Source organism: Aethalodelphis obliquidens, unplaced genomic scaffold, assembly GCF_003676395.1.
Source record: "Aethalodelphis obliquidens isolate GAN/ISIS:26980383/991018 unplaced genomic scaffold, ASM367639v1 scaffold31, whole genome shotgun sequence".
Classification (NCBI taxonomy): Eukaryota; Metazoa; Chordata; class Mammalia; order Artiodactyla; family Delphinidae; genus Aethalodelphis; species Aethalodelphis obliquidens.
Genome location: NW_020837975.1, coordinates 2,399,607 through 2,421,563, shown reverse-complemented (window position 1 = coordinate 2,421,563; position 21,957 = coordinate 2,399,607). Strand labels below are relative to the sequence as shown.

Here is a 21,957-nt window from a genome sequence, read left to right as displayed (position 1 = left end):
GTTCCCTGATTATTTCTTTTTCATTAAAATACTATGTTTATTTCTGGATGCCCTTTATCCCTCTAGAAAAAAATTCTTTTAAATATTATTTTCTGGGCAGTATCTGTTTCACGGAACCAAGATCTCTTTTTCTTGTTACCTTAGATTTACTTCTTCTCTCCAGGGCCTTTCCATTTGATCCTTGGATGTTCTTTCATATTTAAATGTTATGGGGAACTTCACTCTTGAATCGCTGGGTAGAAAGCTGTCTGTTTGGGTAGTTATCCTATGTATCAGTCTTGAGACTGAGTCCTTTGTTTGGTGCTGCATTGCTCTCCAGAAGATCCTGTGGTTCTTCCGGCTGTTAATACTTTGCACATGTGACAGCAAAAGGGGGCTGGAAGTGACCGTGTTCCCAAAACAGACTTCCAGCGAATTCTCTTTTCAGCTCTCACTCATGCCCACAACTGCACCTGGTGTCCTGGGCCCTGGATGTCTCCTTTTAACTTAATGCAGAGAATGTCTTGTGAGTAGAGATGTGGAGATGTGTAGGAGGAGGGATTTATGGCTCCTGCATGCAGTCTTTCAACCTATCTTTGTTATATGGAACGTTATCTACATCATCCATTATACCAGGTCAGTTCTGAGCCCCTCCTGGGTTTTCTGGGGCAAACTGGTTTGCTTCCTCTGCCCTGTGAAATCAGTTACTACTCTATTTAATTTCTCACAACATTTTTTCAAATGGCTGATGCAGATAATACCAGATAATACACTGTAAGGTTGTATGGATCAAATGAAGTTATATGTGTAAGATGCAAAATACAGCACCTGGCATGGAGTAATCATTCTATAAATGGTAGTTATACATGTAAAATGACCTCTCAAAATCCCAGATTACTTCCCAAGATGATGAAGACAAAAGAAAAATCTCTGTTGCTGTCTTTGTGGACTTATTTATTTTTTTATATTCATCTTGAAAAAAAAATTGCGGGAGAAATGAAATGAAATCATGCTTTAATTTGCCATTTTAATGTCTTAATTACTAGAGGTTATAACACCTGATAATTATAACTCAAAATTCTTTGGTTTTTAAGAATATTTTGACTATTTTTATAAGTTTATTAGTCCAGATGAGGTTTTGTTTTTTATTTTTGGCTGCGTTGGGTCTTCGTTGCTGTGTGCGGGCTTTCTCTAGTTGTGATGAGTGGGGGCTACTCTTGTTGTGGTGTGGGCTTCTCATTGCAGTGGCTTCTCTTGTTGCAGAGCACGGGCTCTAGGCACATGGGCTTTAGTAGTTGTGGCACACAGGCTCAGTAGTTGTGGCGCAAGGGCTTAGTTGCTCCACGGCACGAGGTATCTTCCCGGACAAGGGCTCGAACCCGTGTCCCCTGCATTGTCAGGGGGATTCTTAACTACTGTGCCACCAGGGAAGCCCCCAGATTAGTTTTATGATCATTTTGATTGGAATTACGCTTAAATAGTTTTCAAATTGAGAAAGAAGTTATATCTCTGCAAAACTGATTCTTCCAATTCAGGAACAAGTTCAGTTTAAATTATAGCTTTTCTTTTTTTAGTAAATATTTGCATTTTTTTCATATAGGTCTTACACACGAATTTAAATCCTACGTTTTTTATATTTTGTAGGTTGTTGCTGTAAACATTTTTTTCTGTTATTTGTTTTGTTTTATTGAAGTATAGTTGATCGGTAATGTCATGTTAGTTTCATATATACAGCAAAGTGATTCAGTTTTACATATATACACTTTTTTAGATTTTTTTCCATTATAGATTATTACAAGATATTGAATATAGCTCCATGTGCTATACAGTAGGACCTTGTTGTTTATCTATTTTATATATTACTATATAATAATGTATATTATTATATATATATAATGTATGTGTATCTGTTCATCACAAACTCCTAATTTATCCCTTCACCCCTTCCCCTTTGGTAACCATAAAGTTTGTTTTCTATGTTAGTGAATGTGTTTCTGTTTCGTAAATAAGTTCATTTGTATCTTTTTTTTCTTTTAGATTCCACAAATGAGTGATATCATATATTTGTCTTTCTCTGACTTACTTCACTTAGTATGATAATCTCTAGGTCCATCCATGTTTCTGCAAATGGCATCATCTCATTCTCTTTTATGACTGAGTAATATTCCATTGTATATATACACTACATCTTCTTTATCCATTCCTCTGTTGATGGACGTTTAGGTTGCTTCCACGTCTTGGCTGTTGTGAATAGTGCTGCTTTGAACGTAGGGGTGCGTGTATCTTTCCAAATTAGAATTTCCCCTGGATATATGCCCAGGAGTGGGATGCTGAATCATATGCTAACTCTACTTTTAGTTTTTTAAGGAACTTCCATGCTGTTCTCCATAGTGGCTGCACCAATTGATATTCCCACCAATAGTGTAGGAGCGTTCCCTTTTATCCACACACCTCTCCAGCATTTATTGGAGTTCTTTTTTTTTTTTTTAATTGAAGTCTCCAGCATTTATTATTTGTAAATGATGATGGCCATCCCGACTGGTGTGAGGTGGTACCTCATTGTAGTTTTGATTTGCGTTTCTCTAATAATTGGTGATGTTGAGCTTCTTTTCATGTGCCTGTTTGCCATGTGTATGTCTTCTTTGGAGAAATGACTATTTAGGTCTTCTCAGTTTTGGATTGGGTTGTTTGGCTTTTTGATATTGAGTTGTATGAGCTGTTGGTGTATTTTGGAAATTAAGCCCTTGTCAGTTGCATTGTTTGCGAATATTTTCTCCCAGTATATAGGTTGTCGTTTCCTTTTGCTTATGGTTTCCTTTGCTGTGCAAAAGCTTATAAGTTTGATTAGGTGCCATTTGTTTATTGCTTTTATTTCTTCTGCCTTGGAAGATTGACCTAAGAAAACATTGCTATATTTCATGTCAGACTATGTTTTGCCTGTGTTCTCATCTAGGAGTTTTATGCTTTCATGTCTTATATTTATGTCTTTAAACTATTTTGGGGGGGGGATGGAATTAACATTTTTTTTATCAAATAATTTTTTTATTGGAGTATACTTGCTTTACAGTGTTTTGTTAGTTTCTGGTGTATAGTCAAGTGAATCAGCTATATGTATAAATATATTCCCTCTATCTTTGACCTCCCTCCCCCTGCCCCATCCCACCCATCTAGGTCATCACAGAACACCGAGCTGAGCTCCCTGTGCTATACAGCAGGTTCCTACTAGCTATCTATTTTACACATGGTAGTGTGTTTATGTCAAACCTAATCTCCCAATTCTTCCCACCCTCCCCTTCCCCCACTGCATCCACACGTCCGTTCTCAACCTCTGCGCTTCTGTTCCTACCCTGAAAATAGGTTCATCTGTACCATTTTTCTAGATTCCACATATATATATGTGTTAATATATGATATTTGTTTTTTTTCTTTTTGACTTACTTCATTCTGTATGACAGACTCTAGGTCCATCCACATCTCTAAAAATGACCCAATTTCGTTACTATTTTTTTTTTTTTTTGCGGTATGGGGGCCTCTCACTGTTGTGGTCTCTCCCGTTGTGGAGCACAGGCTCCAGACGTGCAGGCTCAGCGACCATGGCTCACAGGCCCAGCCGCTCCGCGGCATGTGGGATCCTCCCGGACTGGGGCACGAACCCGTGTCCCCTGCATCGGCAGGCGGACTCTCAACCACTGCGCCACCAGGGAAGCCCCCCAATTTCGTTACTTTTTATCTCTGAGTAATATTCCAGTATATATATGTACCACATCATCTCTATCCATTCATCTATTGTTGGACAGTTAGGTTGTTTCCATGTCCTGGCTGTTGTAAATAGTGCTGCAATGAACATTGGGGTACCTGTCTCTTTTTTAATTATGGTTTTCTCAGGGTATATGCCCGGTAGAGGAATTGCTGGGTCATACGGTTGTTCTATTTTTTGTTTTTTAAGGAACCTCCATACTGTTTTCCACAGTGGTTGTATCAATTTACATTCCCACCAACATTGCAAGAGGGTTCTCTCTTCTCCACACCCTCTCCAGCATTTATTGTTTGTAGACTTTTTGATGATGGCCATTCTGACTGGTATGAGGTGATACCTCATTGTAGTTTTGATTTGCATTTCTCTAATAATTAGTGATGTTGAGCATCTATTCATGTGCCTCTTTGCCATTTGTATGTCTTCTTTGGTGAAATGTCTATTTATAGGTCTTCTGCCCATTTTTTGATTGGGTTGCTTGCTTTTTTAATATTGAGCTACATGAGCTGTTTATATATTTTGGAGATTAATCCTTTGTCCGTTGCTTCATTTGCAAATATGTTCTCCCATTCTGAGGGTTGTCTTTTCATCTTGTTTTTGATTTCCTTTGCTGTGCAAAAACTTTTAAGTTTAATTAGGTCCCATTTGTTTATTTTTGTTTTTATTTTCATTACTCTAGGAGGTGGGTCAAAAAGGATCTTGCTGTGGTTTATGTCAAAGAGTGTTTTTCCTATGTTTTTCTCTAAGAGTTTTAAGTTTATAGTGTCTGGTCTTACATTTAGGTCTTTAATCCTTGTCTTGTTCCTTATCTTAGAGGAAATACTTGCAGTTTTTCACCATTGAGAATGATGTTTGTTGTGGGTTTGTTGTATATGGCCTTTATTAGGTCCTGTATTGGATTCTGTTTGCTAGTATTTTTTGAGGATTTTTGCATCTATGTTCATCAGTGATATTGGTCTGTAATTTTCTTTTTTTGTGATATCTTTATCTGGTTTAGGTATCATGGTGGTGGTGGCCTTGTAGAATGAGTTTAGGAGTGTTTCTCCCTCTGCAGTTTTTTGGAAGAGTTTGAGAAGAATCAGTGTTAACTCTTCTCTAAATGTTTGATAGAATTTGCCTATGAAGCAATCTGGTCCTGGAGTGTTGTTTGTTGGGAGTTTTTAAATCACAGATTCAATTTCAATACTTGTAATTGGTCCCAGATTAGGCCCGGGACTTCAACAGGCTCCCCAGGGCTCAAGTGGCCAGGGAAAACTCTAGCTGCACTCCCTTCCGATCCTCCGCTTTCCTGAGGGTCTCCCCTGTCCCCATTGATCCCTAATTGTGGGTGAGCCGCTCCAGGCATGGTACCCTTCCCCTCCACCCAGCTGCCCCTCATGGGTGCTGGTCCAATTCGGCCAGCTTTTAGTTTTTCTCCCCCTTTCTCCCTCCCACTCCCACAGGACCCACGTGGCTGGAGGAGGTCTTGATGGGCAGAGGATCAGGCCCAGGACCTCAGCAGGCTCCCCAGGGCCCAAGTGGGCAGGGTAAATGCTGGCCTCATTCCCTTCTGATTCTCTGCCCTCTCCAGGGTCTCCCCTGTTTCCCCTCTGGGCGTGGGAACCCCTCCCCTCCCCCAACTGCTCCTCAGGGCTGCTGGTCCCATCCCACCTCTACTTCTCCTCCCCCCTCCCTCCCCCAACATCCTGCCCAGTCGCTTGGGCGTCTTCCCATTCCCTTAGTTGTCTGTGGTTCCCCACCAGTGCCTGGTAGGTGCACTAGTTGTGCAGAGATGTGAATTCCACATCCTCCTAGTCCACCATCTTGACTCCACCCCGAGATTCTAAATTATTTTTTTAACATCTATGTATGTATTTGGCTGTGTCGGGTCTTAGTTGCGGCACGCAGGATCTTTGTTGTCACGTGCAGGATCTTTGTTGCAGTATGCAGGATTTAGTTGTGGCATGTGGGATCTTTAATTATGGCATGTGAACTCTCAGTTGTGGCATATGGGATCTAGTTCCCTGAGCAGGGATCAAACCCGGGCCCCCTGCATTGAGAGCACGGAGTCTTAGCCACCAGACCACCAGGGAAGTCCCAAGTCTTTAAACTATTTTGAGCTTATTTTTGCGTATGGTGTGAAGGAGTGTTCTAACTTCATTGATTTACATGCAGCTGTCCAGTTTTCCCAGCGCTGATTGCTGAAGACACTGTCTTTTCTCTATTGCATATTCTTGCCTCCTTTGTCGAAGATTAATTGACCTTAGGTGTGTGGGTTGATTTCTGGGCTCTCTATTCTGTTCCATTGATCCATATGTTTGTTTTTGTGCCCGTACCATGCTGCCTTGATTGCTCTAGCTTTGTAGTATTGTCTGAAGTCTAGAAGGGTTATGCCTCCAGCTTTGTTCTCTTTCCTCAGGATTGGTTTGGCAATTCTGGGTCTTTTGTGGTTCCATATCAATTTTTGGATTATTTGTTCTAGTTCTGTGAAAAATGTCATGGGTAATTTGATGGGGTTCACATTAAATCTGTGGGTTGCTTTGGGTAGTATGGTCATTTTAACAATGTTAATTCTTCCAATCCAAGCTCATGAGTTATCTTTCCATTTCTTTGAATCATCTTCAGTTCCCTTTATCAGTGTTTCATTGTTCTCAGCGTCTGTCTTTCACCTCTTTGGTCAGTTTTATTCCTATGTGTTTTATTTCTTTTTGATGTGATTTTTAAAAGGGTTGGTTTTTTTTACTTTTTCTTTCTGTTGTTGCATTGTTAGTGTAAAGAAGTACAACAGCTTTTTGTATGTTAATCTTGTATCGTAATACCTTGGTGAATTTGTTTATCAGTTCTAATAGGTTTTTGTGTTGAGTCTATAGTTTTCTAGAGAGAGTATCATGTCATCTGCATATATTGACAGTTTTACCTCTTTCCTTCCAATTTTTTTTTTTTTTGCGGTGCGTGGGCCTCTCACTGTTGTGGCCTCTCCCGTTGCGGAGCACAGGCTCCGGACGCGCAGGCTTAGTGGCCATGGCTCACGGGCGCAGCCGCTCCATGGCATGTGGGATCTTCCCGGACCGGGGCACGAACCCGTGTCCCCTGCATCGGCAGGCGGACTCTCAACCACTGCGCCACCAGGGAAGCCCTTTGCTTCCAATTTGGATACCTTTTATCTCTTTTTCTTGTCTGATTGCTGTGGCTAGGACTTCCAATGCTATGTTGAATAAAAGTGGTGAAAGTGGGTATCCTTGTCTTGTTCCAGATATTAGCAGGAAGGTTTTCAGCTTTTCACTGTTGAGTATTATGTTGACTCTTGGTTTGGCATAGATAGCTTTTATTATGTTGAGGTACGTTCCCTATATAGCCACTTTGGTGACAGTTCTTATTGTGAATAGATGTTGAATTTTATCAGTGCTTTTTCTCATCTATTGAGATGATCATGTGGTTTTTGTCATTTCTTTTTTTGATTTGGCGTATCACATTGATTGATTTGCATAATGTTGAACCATCCTTATGGCTCTGGAATGAATCCAACCTGATCATGGTATATGATCATTTTTATGTGTTGTTGGATTCGGTTTGCTAATATTTTTTTGAGGATTTTTCTAACTATATTTGTCAAAGATACTGGCCTGTAATTTTTTGGTAGTGTCTTTGTCTGGTTTGGGTACCAAGGTGATGGTGGTTACATAGAATGACTTTAGGAATGTTCCCTCTTCTTCATGAGCTCCACCCCTCCGAGCTCTTGGAATGCACAAGCTCTGGAAGGTTGTCCACACATGGAGACAGGGCTGAAGTCTGAGCCGATTGCCTGCATTCCCCTGTGAACACACTGCTATGGTGGAGCCTGCCCCTCCCTTCGCATGATGGACCTGGGCTGTGTCCTGCACACACCCCCAGTTGCAGCCTGGACCACATTCTAGGCCCTTCGGACTGTCTTCGCACAGCCAAACTGAGTCCTCTCCCTGGGTCTGTCCACTGAAGCCTGAGTTTCAGCCCCCAGTTGCCACACACACCAGCAGGCATGCATCATGGGCTGGGAAGTGCAGTGAGGTGGTATTTTGTGACTGCCTTCTTTCACTTACCATAACATTTTAAGGGTTCATCCATCTTGTAGTATGTATTGGCACTTCATTCTTTTTGTGCATGAATAATATTCCATTGCATGTGCATATACTACATTTTATTTATTAATTCATCAAGTGATGAATGTTTGCCTTGCTTTCACCTATTAGCTATTATGAATAATGCTGCTATAAACATTCTTGGAAGTGTTTTTGTATGAACATATGTTTTCACTTCTCCCGGGTATATATCTAAGAGGGGAATTGCTGGATCATATGTTAACTCTTACGTTTAATCATTTGAGGAATTGCTACACTGCTTTCCAAAGTGGCTGCAAAATTTTACATTCCCCTAGCAGTACCATGAGGGTTACTGTTTCTCCACATCCTTGTCAACTCTTGTTATCTGACTTTTTAATCTTAGTTATCCAAGTGGGTGTGAAGTAGTATCTCATTCTGGTTTTGATTTGCACTTACCTGATGACTAATGATTTGAGCATATTTTCATGTGCCTATTGATCATTGTACATCTTTATATATCTTTGTATAGCTTTACATTCTGGATACAAGTCTCTTATCACATATATGATTTGCAAATATTTTCTCCCATTTCTTGGGTTATCTTGTCACTTTCTTGATGGTGTCCTTTGAAGCACAAAAGTTTTTAGTTTTGGTGAAGTCCAGTTTATGAAGTGATTTTTTAAAATTTTCATTTGTTGTACTTTACAAGTTCCATCTTTTTGTATAATTTTTATCTTTTATTGATATTTTCTATTTGATGTAACATTGCCATCATACCTTTATTTACTTCTTAATCATGTTTCCTGTAGTTCTGTGAATGTGTATATAATGGCTGATTTGGCATCTTTTTCTTACAAATCTGTTCTCACAGGCAGTTTCTGTTGACTGCTTTTTTGTTGTTGTTGTTTTTTAAAGTTAACCACTCCCGGACTTCCTTTGTGGCTCAGTGGTTAAGAATCCGCCTGCCAATGCAGGAGATACAGGTTTGAGCCCTGGTCTGGAAAGATCCCACATGCTGTGGAGCAACTAAGCCCATGTGCCACAACTACTGAGCCTGCACTCTAGAGCCCACGAGCCACAACTGCTGAGCCCGTGTGCCACAACTACTGAAGCCCGTGTGCCTAGAGCCTGTGCTCCACAACAAGAGAAGCCCCCACAATGAGAAGCCCGCACACCACAGCAAAGAGTAGCCCCTGCTTGCCACAACTAGAGAAAGCCTGCACGAGCAACAAAGACCCAATGCAGCTAAATAAATAAATAATGATAACCACTCCTAATTTTTTTTAAATTAATTAATTAATTCATTTATTTTTGGCTTTGGCCATTATTAGGGCAAGATTTCATTTAATTCCCAATTAAGCAAGTACTTGTAAGTATAAATTCTGTATGAACATAATAAAATCTTCCCAGTGTCTTTCAACTGAGGATAACCCAGGTACCTAAGTTCAAGGAAACCTGTTACTCCAGTGAGGAGTTTAATACCACCAAACAAAACTTAGGATCATGAGCCAACAATGGGAGGTTAGAGACACAGGAGAGACTCACTCAAATTTATCTGGACCCTCAGAGGAGGCAGATGGGCACAAGAGGCCTCTGCTGGTACCCAGGCTCTGGATCCTCATAGAGTTTAGGCAAAAGAGAGAAGTCTGCTCTGGGTCTCTTCATTGGTTGCCAAAATTATTGACAGAAAAAACACGAAACACATCCTAAAAAGTTTCAAGTTACATGTTTTATTTGGGGACCTTACTGAGGACTGTAGCCTGGGGAAACAGCCACTCAGATAGCTCTGAGGAACTGTTCCAAAGAGGCGAGAGGAGATATGTAGGAGTTTTTGCTGAAAAAAAAAAAAATATAGCAAACATCACAAGGTAACTGCTAATCACACAAAAAAAGACATCTCAAGTTAATGATTTCAGTGCTCTTTTATGTATGGGAAGATGCAAGAATCTTGGGTCATTGAAATTATTCCTTCAATATACATCTTACCGATCTAGGGCCAGTACCCTTTTTTTCTCCACCTTGAATTCCCCTCAGTGTGCACTGCAGTGGCTGAGGGATGGAATCCAGTAACATGTGTTTACTGGAATGACAGGTGACATCATTTGTCCACATCAGCATAGCTCTGCACATCATCATGTCACAAGTACTCTGTATTCTTAAAACTGCATGTGAATGTAAAATTGTCTCTAAAGAAAAAAATACTAATCAGAACATAGATATATGGCATGGCCAAGCTACATCTAAAACAAGTGTTACAGATCACAAGGTAGAAAAAGTAGATGCACAGGAAGTTGTGAATCAATGACCTCTGATATTCTGAACCCCTAATATCCACAGTGATTACCAGGTAACATGCTAGGAAGGCTCTTGATGTGACTGTATCTGCACTCTGTACAAACATCAAAAAATCATTCAATGAAAGGTTAGAAATGAATTAATACATGAAAAATTATTTCAGGGCTTCCCTGGTGGCACAGTGGTTAAGAATCCACCTGCCAGTGCAAGGGACACGAGTTTGAGCCCTGGCCCAGAAAGATCCCACATGCCATGTGGAGCATCTAAGCCTGTGTGCCACAACTACTGAGCCTGAGCTCTAGAGCCCACAAGCCACAACTACTGAGCCCATGTGCCACAACTACTGAAGCCTGCGCGCCTAGAGCCCACACTCTGCAACGAGAAGCCGTAACAATGAGAAGCCTGCACACTGCAACTAGAGAAAGCCCGTGCACAGCAACGAAGACCCAACACAGCCAAAAATAAATTTATAAAACGTTATTTTAAAAGAAAAGGCAAGACTCTTACAGAAGAATGCCAGCTGAAAAAAGTTGAGAGGTGGCATTATTTCGTTCTTTTTTTATGGCTGAGTAATATTCCATAAAACCAAATAATGCCGTTTGCAGCAACATGGATGGACCTAGAGGTGACCTTACTTCATACTAAGTGAAGTAAGAAAAGGACAGAAGTCGGAAAGAGAAGAACACATATATGTGGAATCTAAAAAAATGGTACAAATGAACTTACAAAACAAATAGAGTCAGAAAATAGAGTCAGAAAAAGAGTCAAAACAGATACAGAAAACAAACTAATGGTTACTGGGAGGAAAGCAGGGTGGGGGAGATAAGTTAGGAGTTTGGGATTAACATATACACACTACTATATAGAAAATAGATAACTAATAAGGACCTATGTATAGCACAGGGAAGTTTTCTTAATACTCTGTAATGACCTATATGAGAAAAGAATCTAAAAAAGAGTGGATATATGTATATGTAAAACTGATTCACTTTGCTGTATAGCAGAAACTAACAGAACATTATAAATCAACTATACTCCAATAAAATTTTTAATTAAAATCTTTCTTAATAAAAAAAAGTTGAGAGAACAGTAGAGTTGGGATATTATCATTTTGTGGACGTCATAGTAAAGTTTGGGAAAAGCAAAAATCATCAGAATATGCTATATATAGGCAATACATTTCATGAGGCATAGTGTTTGAATGGCCTAAAAGTATATCCCCCCAGATGGCCTATTATTTATAAGGGGGAAATTACATATTGTTGATATGGGGCGATACCTTGACCAGGTGATTAAAATTAATATCCTCAATGAGGGTCAAATAGCCATCATGGGTCTCTGGATGTGATCACCTAAAACACTTCAGCATCACTTCGATTTATTTTGTCTGGTAATGCATAACATGAATCAAATCATGAGGAAACATCTGACGAACCAAAATTGGGGAGCATTTTATAAAATATTTGGCCTTGGGAATTCAAAAACATCAATATCATGAAAGACAAAGTTGAAAAACTGCTCCGAATTAAAGAAGAATAAAGAGACATAACTCAATGCACTATGTGATCCTGGAGTAGACAATTGATAAAATGTGATAAAGGACTGCAGATTAGGAAAAGGATCATTCCATGTTAAATTTCCAAATTTTGATAATAATACTGTCATGGCCTACATGTTTATGTCCCTTCAAAATTCATCCCCATTAGGATGGTATTTGGAGATGGAGTTTGGGGGAGATAATGAGGTCATGAGGGTGGAGCTCTCACGATGGGATTAGTGTCCTTACAAGAAAGACACAAGAGAGCTTGCTTCTCTCTGCTTTCCACCCTGTGAAAGTAAAAGAAGACTGTCTGCAAACCAGGAAGAGGGCTCTAACCAAGAACTGATTGTGCTGGCACCTTGATCAGGGACTTCCCAGCCTCCAGGCTGTGAGAAATAAATTGTTGTTTAAGCCACCCTCTCTATGCTAAATTAGTAAAGCAGCCCAAGAGGACTAAAACAAGTACACATGTCAAAGAAAATCCTGATTCTTAGGAAGTACACACTGAACTATTAAGGGATAAGGAGGCATGATATATGCAACCTACTCTCCAGTGATTCAGAAAGAAAAAAGTATGTGTATATTTCTATGTAGATAGAAATACAGAATACGATAAAACAGATACTATTCTTGCAATTTTTCTGTAAGTGTGAAATCATACAGAAGTTTTGCTCGTGCTTAGGATTTTTCACCCTTCAGTTTGTGGGAAGAAAGAATATTATACTTGCCTTAAATTCCTCCATAGTCACTCTTTAGTAAATAGATTTTAACAACTATTCTAACATGTAGATTATCATAAAAGAGGTTAAATAGATCTTAATACTTATGACATCTTAATACCAGCCAGCAAGATAGTAACAAATATACCTACGGTTAAACTGTGCCACAGACCAATTACTTTATCAGATACAAACCATTTCTAATATTTTGGTTGTCCATGGTGTTTCCAAAACCCTTGTGACCCACTACAAGTTGAACCATCAGAAGTTTTGTTCAGTGGCCTTATATGGAGGAGTAGTACTGCTATGAAGCAAATACTGAAAGATGATCCTCCAAACATTTCTAGAAAGAGGGTGGGAAGTTTTGCAAATACTACTCACAATATGTAGTAATGTTACCCCAAACTACTGTTCCCAGTTTACTCATAAGGGCAAATACCTGATCGCTTGAAGGGGAGGATTCCTTTCCCGAAGAAGTAATTACACAGCTTCCTCTGATGAGAAAAGTGGCTTGTACATATGACCCAACCATAGAAATGAACCACCCCTTTTTTCCTGCGCTACTTTTCCTTGTGTGCAACACTTGTACAGAATTCCAGACCTGAGAGGAACAAAGAAGTTGTACTACAGACCTAGTGGATAGTCTTTTGTACTCTTTCAGATCTAAATGCTCTTTGTTCTGCTCTCACAACTCCCAGAAAATGACTGTGACAACTGGTTCCAAAGTATCTTAAGAGCCATTTTTCTTCCCTAAAGAATATTCTATTTTGGAATAAATGCCTATAAATCTATTTCTTACTTTATCAGAACTTATTAAAGAGACCATTCCAGTTGCCAGGTCTTAGAGCATTTACTCCAAACCAAATATGGTTCTTAATAATACAAATGCATTGGAAATATTTGTTCCTTTTCTAAAGCATAATATTTGGTGCTGTGTATATATTAACTCTTTCCCCCAAGTTGAATGCTCCTTAAATAAATGACAGGCTCATGGTAGCTATACTTTCCCTTTTCTGAGATTTATGAATATTGGACAATGATTCTTTTTTGTTTGTTTTGGCCAGGTGGCTTGTGGAATCTTAGTTCTCCGACCAGGGATTGAACCTGGGGCCCCGGCATTGAAAGTGCTGAGTCCTAACCACTGGACCACCAGGGAATTCCCTGAACAGTGATTCTTAAAGAGGGTTTGAGACTTACTGATGCATTTAATTTCCTCTTGGTGTCATTCCCTTAGTCAAGAACCAGGACTTGGAATCTTAAATCCTGGATGCAGCCAATGTTCAAACAGATGGTTCTATAAATAATCACTCAACAAAACCAGCTATAAAGTCAATAGAAAACTGCTGAAATCAAAACTAAAGTTGAAGCCTGTACTTATTTGTTTCAATGAGTTGAAGGAAGGATATCAACATGTAGATTTGGAAATTATTATAATATTGTGTCCAACAAAGTCTAAGAGAACTGAATTTGAGGGGTTACCAAACCCATTGATGGGTTCCCTTCAGGATCTTAACTCGTAAAGCAAAATAATGGATCCACAGTGAAACATAAAAAACATTTTCCCATGGTTAAAAGTTTCCATTTTGAACCCTGAACCAATCAGCAAAGAACTCTGCTTTTTCCAATTCTAACCAGTTCCCTACCACACCGACTGGCCTTTAAAGCACCCCACCCAATCTCTTCTTAATTTCCTAAGATTAAGGGACTCCCAAGCTTTGCCTATAGTTTGTTCTCCTCTGCTACACCAAGCTAAATAAAACTGGCCTTACAGGAACTACAGGCATGTCGCTTAAATATTAATGGGTTTCAAAAGATTTTCTTATTAACACATAGTCCAGCTCCCCAGAGAAAATTACTATTAGTACTTAAGTCGGGTTCCTATTTCAGGCATGGTTTGCTTGGTGGTTTGATGTGGTTCTGATCATATTATATATACCTTGCATTTAAAAAAATATGCTTTTAGAAATTTTTTTTAATACCTTCCTCAGAGAATCATGGTACAGGTTCAATCTTAACACCAGTATCTATCTATCTATCTATCTATCTATCTATCTATCTATCAGTCTACCTTGGCTGTGTCAGGTCTTCGTTGTGGCATACGGGACTTCTTAGTTGTGGCATGCATGCAGAATCTAATTCCCTGGCTGGGATTGAACCCTGGCCCCCTGTATTGGGAGCGCACAAGGAATGAAGAGTTATGAGCATATTTGGGCTCTTGTTTTCCAAGTTTTACACACTAACTCCTACCTGCAAATGGTTAATGTAAATGTTCCACTGAACTCTCACCAGCACATTAGGAGAATGCTAAATACAAGTTTTGCCTAGACATTTAAAAGTTTTAGAAATATTTACATACAGCTTTTAAGGAACACAACAGGCAGGTCTCTCATTCTCAATTTGCCTCTACAATTCTCAAACTTACGAAGTAGAAAAGCAACTTAAGTCATAAAGCCCTGGAAGGAAATATGGACTATTAAGCAATAATTACTACCAATATAGGTAATCACATGTTGGGCATGTATGCAGACAGGCAAAAAAGGCATCTAAGATTTACAAGAATTTTCCAACTTAAAGTCTTTTCAAAACCTTTACTAACAATTGTGGATGTGTAAAAAAAAAAATGGGGCTTTTTGGTAAGGCAGTTAAGTGAAAAATATGAGAACACATATTTGAACATGAGTGAACTATTTTACAGGGTTTTTGAGTGTGAACACTGGAAAACAGTCAACTATTCTATTTTACTAAGATACTATCTGAGAACGTCTTTAAAAAGTACGTTGTAACATTACTGTCCTACTGGGCCCAGGATTCTCTAGCCTCGCCAGCTTTCTTCAGGTCAACCTGGAGATGGGAGCTCAGGGCCTTAGTTTTCCTCCTCAGGTGTATTAATACAGGCTCTGAGTGGAGACTGAGGATGGAGAACAGGTGAGCAGTGTAAGGCTGCCTCAGATTTCTGCACTGATCTTAGAATTCGGCTAAGCATCCATATCTCCGACCCTTCGGAGAAAAAAGGAGAACTGATAAATTAGTCTCCATCACCCGCCTGTCACTTCCACAACCACACGGAACGCATGCCTACGCACTCCTCCCCATCCTCGTCCCCGCCCTTTACTGTAAAACAGAACCCCGCCAGCCCACCGCCCGGCGAGCGGCAGTGACGTCAGCCTCGAGGAGCGCATGCGCCATGCCTCGGGGTCCTCTTCCGTTCTTTTCCAGTAACGCTTAGGGTGGTCTCGGTGCTGTTGAAACTATAGTTCCCAGCGGCCGGCGCGGCGGAGGAGGGAGGCCGGGACTGCGCCAGGGAGGCCAGGCACAGCGGGCCTAGCGGGCCACTCCTCCTCGGGAAGCGGTTTTGCAGCCCTTTCCGCCCGCGGTGTCGGCGGCTCGGCGGCGTCCTCGGCTCGGCACGCACGCGGGGGCGGGTCACGGCGGCGTGTGGCTGGCTGGCCGGCGGGTTCGGCGGAGAGGCTGAGGCGGCGGCGGGGACGGCGGCAGCGCGGGTGCCGGCAGGCGGGCTGTCGGGGAGATGGGAGACCCAGGGTCGGAGGTGAGTAGCGGGCTGGGCACGGTGTGGTGCGGGGTCCGGGGGGTGCTGGGCCGGGCCTGGGGGCCTGGAGGACGAGGGTGCCTCACCAGCAATGGCCGCCCGGCCCGGCTCGGGAACCTCTGCTCGGCGCGGGCGCGGCGTGGGTTCCGAGGCCGACTGCCTCTTGGGGGAGCGTGCTCCCTGCTCCTCGGGAGAAGGGATGCGGAGGGGCCCCTGCGGTCCACGGACGCGAGCTCGGGCTCGCGGAGGCTGGGGCTCCGTTAGGTCTCCTCGAGAGCTTTCGTTTTTCGGTTCCCTTTGGAAAAATCTGTAAGTGCGGGGTTGTCTAGATAACCGTGCTTTGGCTTATTTTATAGATAATAGAATGTGTCCCTCCAGCTGGGCCTGAGGCGTCCGAGTCAACACCCGAGGAAAATGAAGATGACATTCAGTTTGTTAGTGTAAGTAGCGACGATATTCGGGTTTTTCCGAGTCAGAGACTATGCGTGATAAGCCGTGATGTGATTATCTCTCACCTGTTTGTTCATCATGCAGCAAACGTGTGTGAATGTCTGATAGAGACTGTACACTGTGGAGTAGGGCATAGGAGTAGGGAATTTGCCTGAAAAGGTGTCTGAGCAGCCCCAGTAGGCATCACAAAGCCTGTGGCCTGCGGTGCGTGTTGTACCCTGAATCTCGCCTCTCCTCCTGCACTTAGAGCCTTTCATGTACGCAGGGTTGTGGTCTCCTAAGAGTGTTTTGAAATGAGACAAGAGTAACTTCTAAAAGATAGCACACGGGTTAGGGAGAAGGGGCGGCTAGTGATGAGGAATGAGGTAGAAAACCAGAAGGGCTGCAGGAACTCAACTTCTGAGCCTGTGTGTCTCCATAACGTGAAGGCGGGTGGCTTGAAGACTTCACTAAGCTCCGAGCTCATCCTGTTTACAGCACAGTCCAGCAGGCGAGGTTCACAATGAAGGGCCCGTATCACCAGGAGCATCCTGTATCTTTCTGTTTTTATTCCCTTCGGACAGTAGTTTTCAAGCATTAGTAAGTAGAAGTGTGTGGATTCCCGGGCCTCACTCCAGACCTATGGAATCAGAAATGGGAGGTGGGGCCCAGGAATCTTCATGTTGGTGCAAATGCGGGGGTGTATGAAGCTGTGAACACACTTTGTAAAACATTGGTTGCAAAAACTGAAGGGGGTGCTATGATACATTTGAGGATAATTTCCACCCCACACTGTTAAAGTTTTATAAAGGCTCTGCTAAAAGTAGTATCTCACTTAGCTAGAGAATCCTTCTACTGTAAATGATTCTTTTTGAATACTGTAGTTGAGGTTTGCTATTAAAGGTGTATAATCTTTCTTTAATTCCCTGTCTGATGTGTATTTGTGTTTGTTGGTTCTTGGACAGTTTTGAAAAACTGGTTATTAAACAGTGTCTTCTGTGTACCCCAACATTAGGCCATTGTGATGCATTGTTGTATTGTGTTTCAGTGGGTTTGTTTAGGAGTCTTTCACAAGATCATTTCTTGGGTTTTTTGGTCTTTGCCCATGCATATGGTGCTGTATCCTTTTCATTTTAAACTTTAAAGGTTTGGCGGGGGTGGTAGAAGAAATTGTATCCTGCCTGTTCCTTCACTGTGAGTTGAAGTATGTTTGGCTCTTCAGGACAGATATTTCAGGTTCTCCCTGAATATGGGTATATTTGTGAATGGAGAATATTTACCTTGGTATTTTGTGGAAATTAAAGTAAGAGGGACACACTTCTTTATGAACTATGGGGCTTACTTTGAGAATCATAGATGGAATCTACAAAAATAAGATTAAAAAATATATATATATATAGGTACTGTGTGGAGTGAAGAATGGTGGTGTAGCTTGTCAGTACTTAATGTAAGCATGTATTAGACTGAAGTTTAAGAATACTCTTTTAAGTTAAATATTATTTTAAATGTAGAGAATCTGTTATATCTTTGCATCCAGAGTAAAAATACACAGTCAGTGAATATGTGTCCATCTTGATACATCTTATATTTATCTCTGTTTCCAAATATAAATTCAAAGGTTTGATAGTTCAAAATGGAGAAGTGAATTATATGTATTAAATGCAATTACAGTACTAGAAGAAACCTATTAAAAACATTCCTTATGCCTTTATGGTGATAACACTTCAATGTATTAATGATACCTTAATTCTATTTTAAAATACATTAGAGACAGAATCTTCTCTCTCTAACCCAGTCGTATACTTGACTCCTCAGGTAGTGCTTGTTCAATAAAAATAATAAATAGTCTGTGCTTAAGATTTCTTCAGATACAAAAAGAACATTGTGATATTACTTCTTGATTTACACTGGTTTGGATTTCTTAGTTCATTCTTAGCCTAACTTTCCCATCTTTAATCCGCATGGTGGCACAGTAGTTTTTGTGTGGTTTAGAAAATACAGAGTTTGAAACTAAGCATATTGAAGGAACGGAAGGATATAGATGTGGAGGTGCAAAAATGAGCCCTTTCATTTAAATTTTATTGAAATACACATACAGAGAATTGCACAGTTCATAAGTGTACCGTCTGATTTTTGCGAAGCCAATACACATGTGTAAACAGTGCTTTAACTCAAGAGACAGAATATTACTATACAAACTTTTCATTTAGGTCTTTTGCTCTAATTTTCTGTTTAATTTAGTAATATGATCCCTTATTCAGCCACCATATTTATTCTCTGCATTCTTTGAAACTGCAGATATGTTAGTTAATTTACTCCCAGAAAACTGTTTTAACTCAGGGCTAATGACGTGGTCTTTCACAGTGCTACTCTAGATACAAAGGTATAAAAACTGCTGAGACAGTCTGTCATAATCTTGATAACAGCACATGAGATTTAGGCTTCAACCAAGATGATTGGTATAATGTGGAATCATTGAACATGTGGAATATTTGTATATTTTCATAAATTACTTCGGGGGGTCATGGACAAATAATGAGGGTGTCTTTTGGCTGCGTGTCTTGGGGTTGTATTAGCTCAATAAATAAAAATAATGTTGGAGCAAAGTCCTGAATTAAGTACCTTAGAACTACAGAGATTAGTTGGAAGTACATCCTACCCGTAAGTGTCAGTATTTCAGTGTGAGAGATGAGATAGGGATGAGGACTTTGTAAATAGTTCTAGTAGAAAGTTCTTTTATAAAAAGTACAAGGTGCTGTAAAAAAAAAAAAAAAAGACATACGATTTTCAGTTTATTTTTCATAGGAAGCATTTAGTGTTTGTATGTGTTTAAAAGAGTATTTTAAGAAGAAACAAGGGAAGTCATCAAAATGGGAGAGCAGAGAGGATTATGCTTAGTTCTGAAGGGTACTTTTTTTTAAGTGGGAGAAGGAAGGATGGGCCGGATAGTATAGATTTTGAATTGTGGACTAAATTTGAACTTAGAGCAGGCATTTGGGAATCATTTGAAATGTTTGAATCGGGCGGGACTGCAGAAGTAAACTATGTCCCTAACTTCTCTATGTGGGGAAAAAAACCCGTGTTTTGCTTCTGCCTGTGCTCCTGCCCCTAAATTGTGTGGCTTTGGAGTAGAATCCTTTGATTTTGTTACTGGTACAGAGGGGATGAGAATGATGGTTCACTAGTTGATGGATGAAGCAAATTTAAATAAAATACCTTGTAATTGGAGGACCACATGCATTTATACTTTTTAAGAATATAAGCAGCCATTATAAATGTAGTAAGAAATTGCCTTTTCTTGATATTTGTATTATAATTATTACTGTTTGAGGAGAATTAATAACTTATTTTTTGGCTAGTGTTGTGAGTTATTCAGAGTTGGGGACAGTAGCAGGTAGACTTTTTCCTCAAATTAAAGGAAGAGAAAGTATCTTATCTCTGAAACTTAGGAAATAAGCATTGATTTAAACATAGTGTGTATACTTGGAACTGCCTCAGAATTATGTGATTAGAGACCACACAGCCAATGATGTGATTAGAGAACCAGATGGGCCTCAGTTAGTTTTCTCCTTTGTTAAATGGTACAATAGTGAAGTAATGTGGGGATTGAATGAAATAACATACGTGAAAAGTTTAGTACCTTTGCCTGTACAGGGCTCAGTGACACATGTTCCCGATTAGAGTAAAATCAACGGAGTACCAAAGGGTTTTGATTCCTTAGGTTCGTTATGGTGGAAGTTTGGCCATATCCACTGTGAAAATTAGCTACAGTTAGAGTGTTTGTTTATAAGTAATATTTTCCTTTGGAATATCTATCTTCCGTTGTTTTTCCACTCAGTCTCTTTGCCTTTTTAGGTCTCAAACACATGCTGTCTTCTCCTACCATTCTGTCAGTTATAACTCCATAATATTCGTTGAGTGAATGAATACTCTCAATGACCCCTGCTTTTTCTCATGTATGGACTTCCTATCCTGATTCTTTTTATTCTGCTCTCTTAATTAGTGTGAATCATAAGTTGTCATTGTTCAGTAGTTCAGAGGTGGCTGGGTATCAGTTTAGTGGTTGACCCCAGCAGGATATTTATGCTACTTTTTCTCATCTGTTCTTACTCCTGCCCTTTCTCCTGTTTCTGCAGCTACTTTTTCATCTTGTTTGTGACCATTTTCCTGCCCATTCTACTTTGTGCTTTGTGCCCAGTTATCCTTTCATCTCCCTTTTTTCTCTACCTGCCAACCCTTCATGGAAGCTCTGCCCCAGCCTCTGTGTGTTTCTGGTACCTCAGGGACTTTCTTGGTGTGCTGCTTCACTGGGCGTGTAATAAAAGTTCCTAACGTACATTTCTTGAGGAGAGCAAGCTATTATATTTTTATCTCCTCTACTACCTTCTTGGATTGAATGTATGATTTTGATAACCTTATTACAAATGGTAGGTTTGGGTCTTAAAGTAGGTGATTCATCTCTGTTGACCACACATTGCAGAATATCTGTCACTCTAATCCTCTTTTTAAATGTCCATTTTTACAGCTCAGGCAGAAATCCTAATTACTTTATTACATGAGCCCTGCCCAGAAGTTTTGCTCTCTGGTTTTATCTTAGTGGCTAAATCACCACCTGCAGGGAAAGCAGTTTCCTGCTTGGAGAGAAGTTGCAGCCTAGGGGAGAAATACACTGTCTTTGAGACTGGATGCCTCCTCTCAGGAAGAGGATCTTTAACTAGATCTTAGCTTCTGTCTCTTGACCTGAGGTCTTTTTCTCTTAATTTTTCCACTGAATATATCACTTTGGCTTCCCAACAGCCGTCTTTCCCAATCCTGAGAAATCTTTCCCTCAGCCATGTTCTCCCCCATGTCCCTTTCTCTTGTTTTAAACATAGTAGAATTTTTCAAAGAATAATCTTTACTCTTGGCCTTTACTGCCTCATTTTCAGCTTAATTTTTTAGAGCCTGACTGGTATGCTCACTGCTATCTTGAAAGTTGCTCTGTTTGTTGTTAAATTCAGTGGCATTTTTTTTTTTTCGGTGCTCAGTGTTTTTGGCCACATTTAGCATTGACACCTTTTCATTGAGGTTTTCTCTGTCTTTAGGTTCTTTGAATTTGTGCATTTCTGATTCTTCTCAGATCTCTGATTACCTACTTAGCTCTTCTTCCTAAATCCTAAAATTCCATCATTTCCTCAAGAGCCTCCTTGAATCCCTTCTTTCTCCTCTTTGCTTTCTTCCTTGGCAATATCATAGTTTCAGTTTAGTTCTAGAGTTACTAGTCTTGTAGGGGAGCATCTTTCCAGTCTCCATTTCCAGTTACGTTCCTATACCCAGATTACAGGCTTGCATTTCCAGCTGTCTGCCAGGTGCCTCTGTGTACCCCTCGTACATCATCCCATTATGGCCAAAGGAATGCCAGCTCTGTCTTTGTATTCCAAATTTATGTCTATCCTTTAGTCTCCTAAGCTTGAAACCTTAGTGACCACTTTGACTCCTTGTGGTTGTTGGGGTTTTGTTTTTATAGTCAATCATTTTTTGTTTTTTGTTTTCATCTTACCTGTATATCCTTTTGTATATGCACCACAGCATCACTGTTATTTTTGCCATCACCACTATTTTAGTTTTGCATTATTATGTGTGTGGACTGATTAATTATC

The 21,957-nt window shown here is 40.3% G+C and overlaps 1 protein-coding gene across 3 annotated transcripts in view; it reads left to right on the top strand.

The window, feature by feature from the left end:
• The first annotated feature begins 14,544 nt into the window (after positions 1 to 14,544).
• ZNF451 (zinc finger protein 451) overlaps positions 14,545 to 21,957 on the top strand; it is an 84,367-nt gene continuing 76,954 nt past the window's right edge. For 2 of the 3 annotated variants that reach the window (XR_003437136.1, XM_027126856.1), the window contains exons 1-2: positions 14,545 to 15,889; positions 16,246 to 16,329. Coding sequence is in view for 2 of the 3 variants with exons in the window: in XM_027126856.1 (XP_026982657.1) it covers positions 15,869 to 15,889; positions 16,246 to 16,329 (105 nt within the window). In the remaining variant the exon portion in view is untranslated. The remainder of the gene's footprint in view (positions 15,890 to 16,245; positions 16,330 to 21,957) is intronic. The other variant, XM_027126855.1, reaches the window with a different exon arrangement.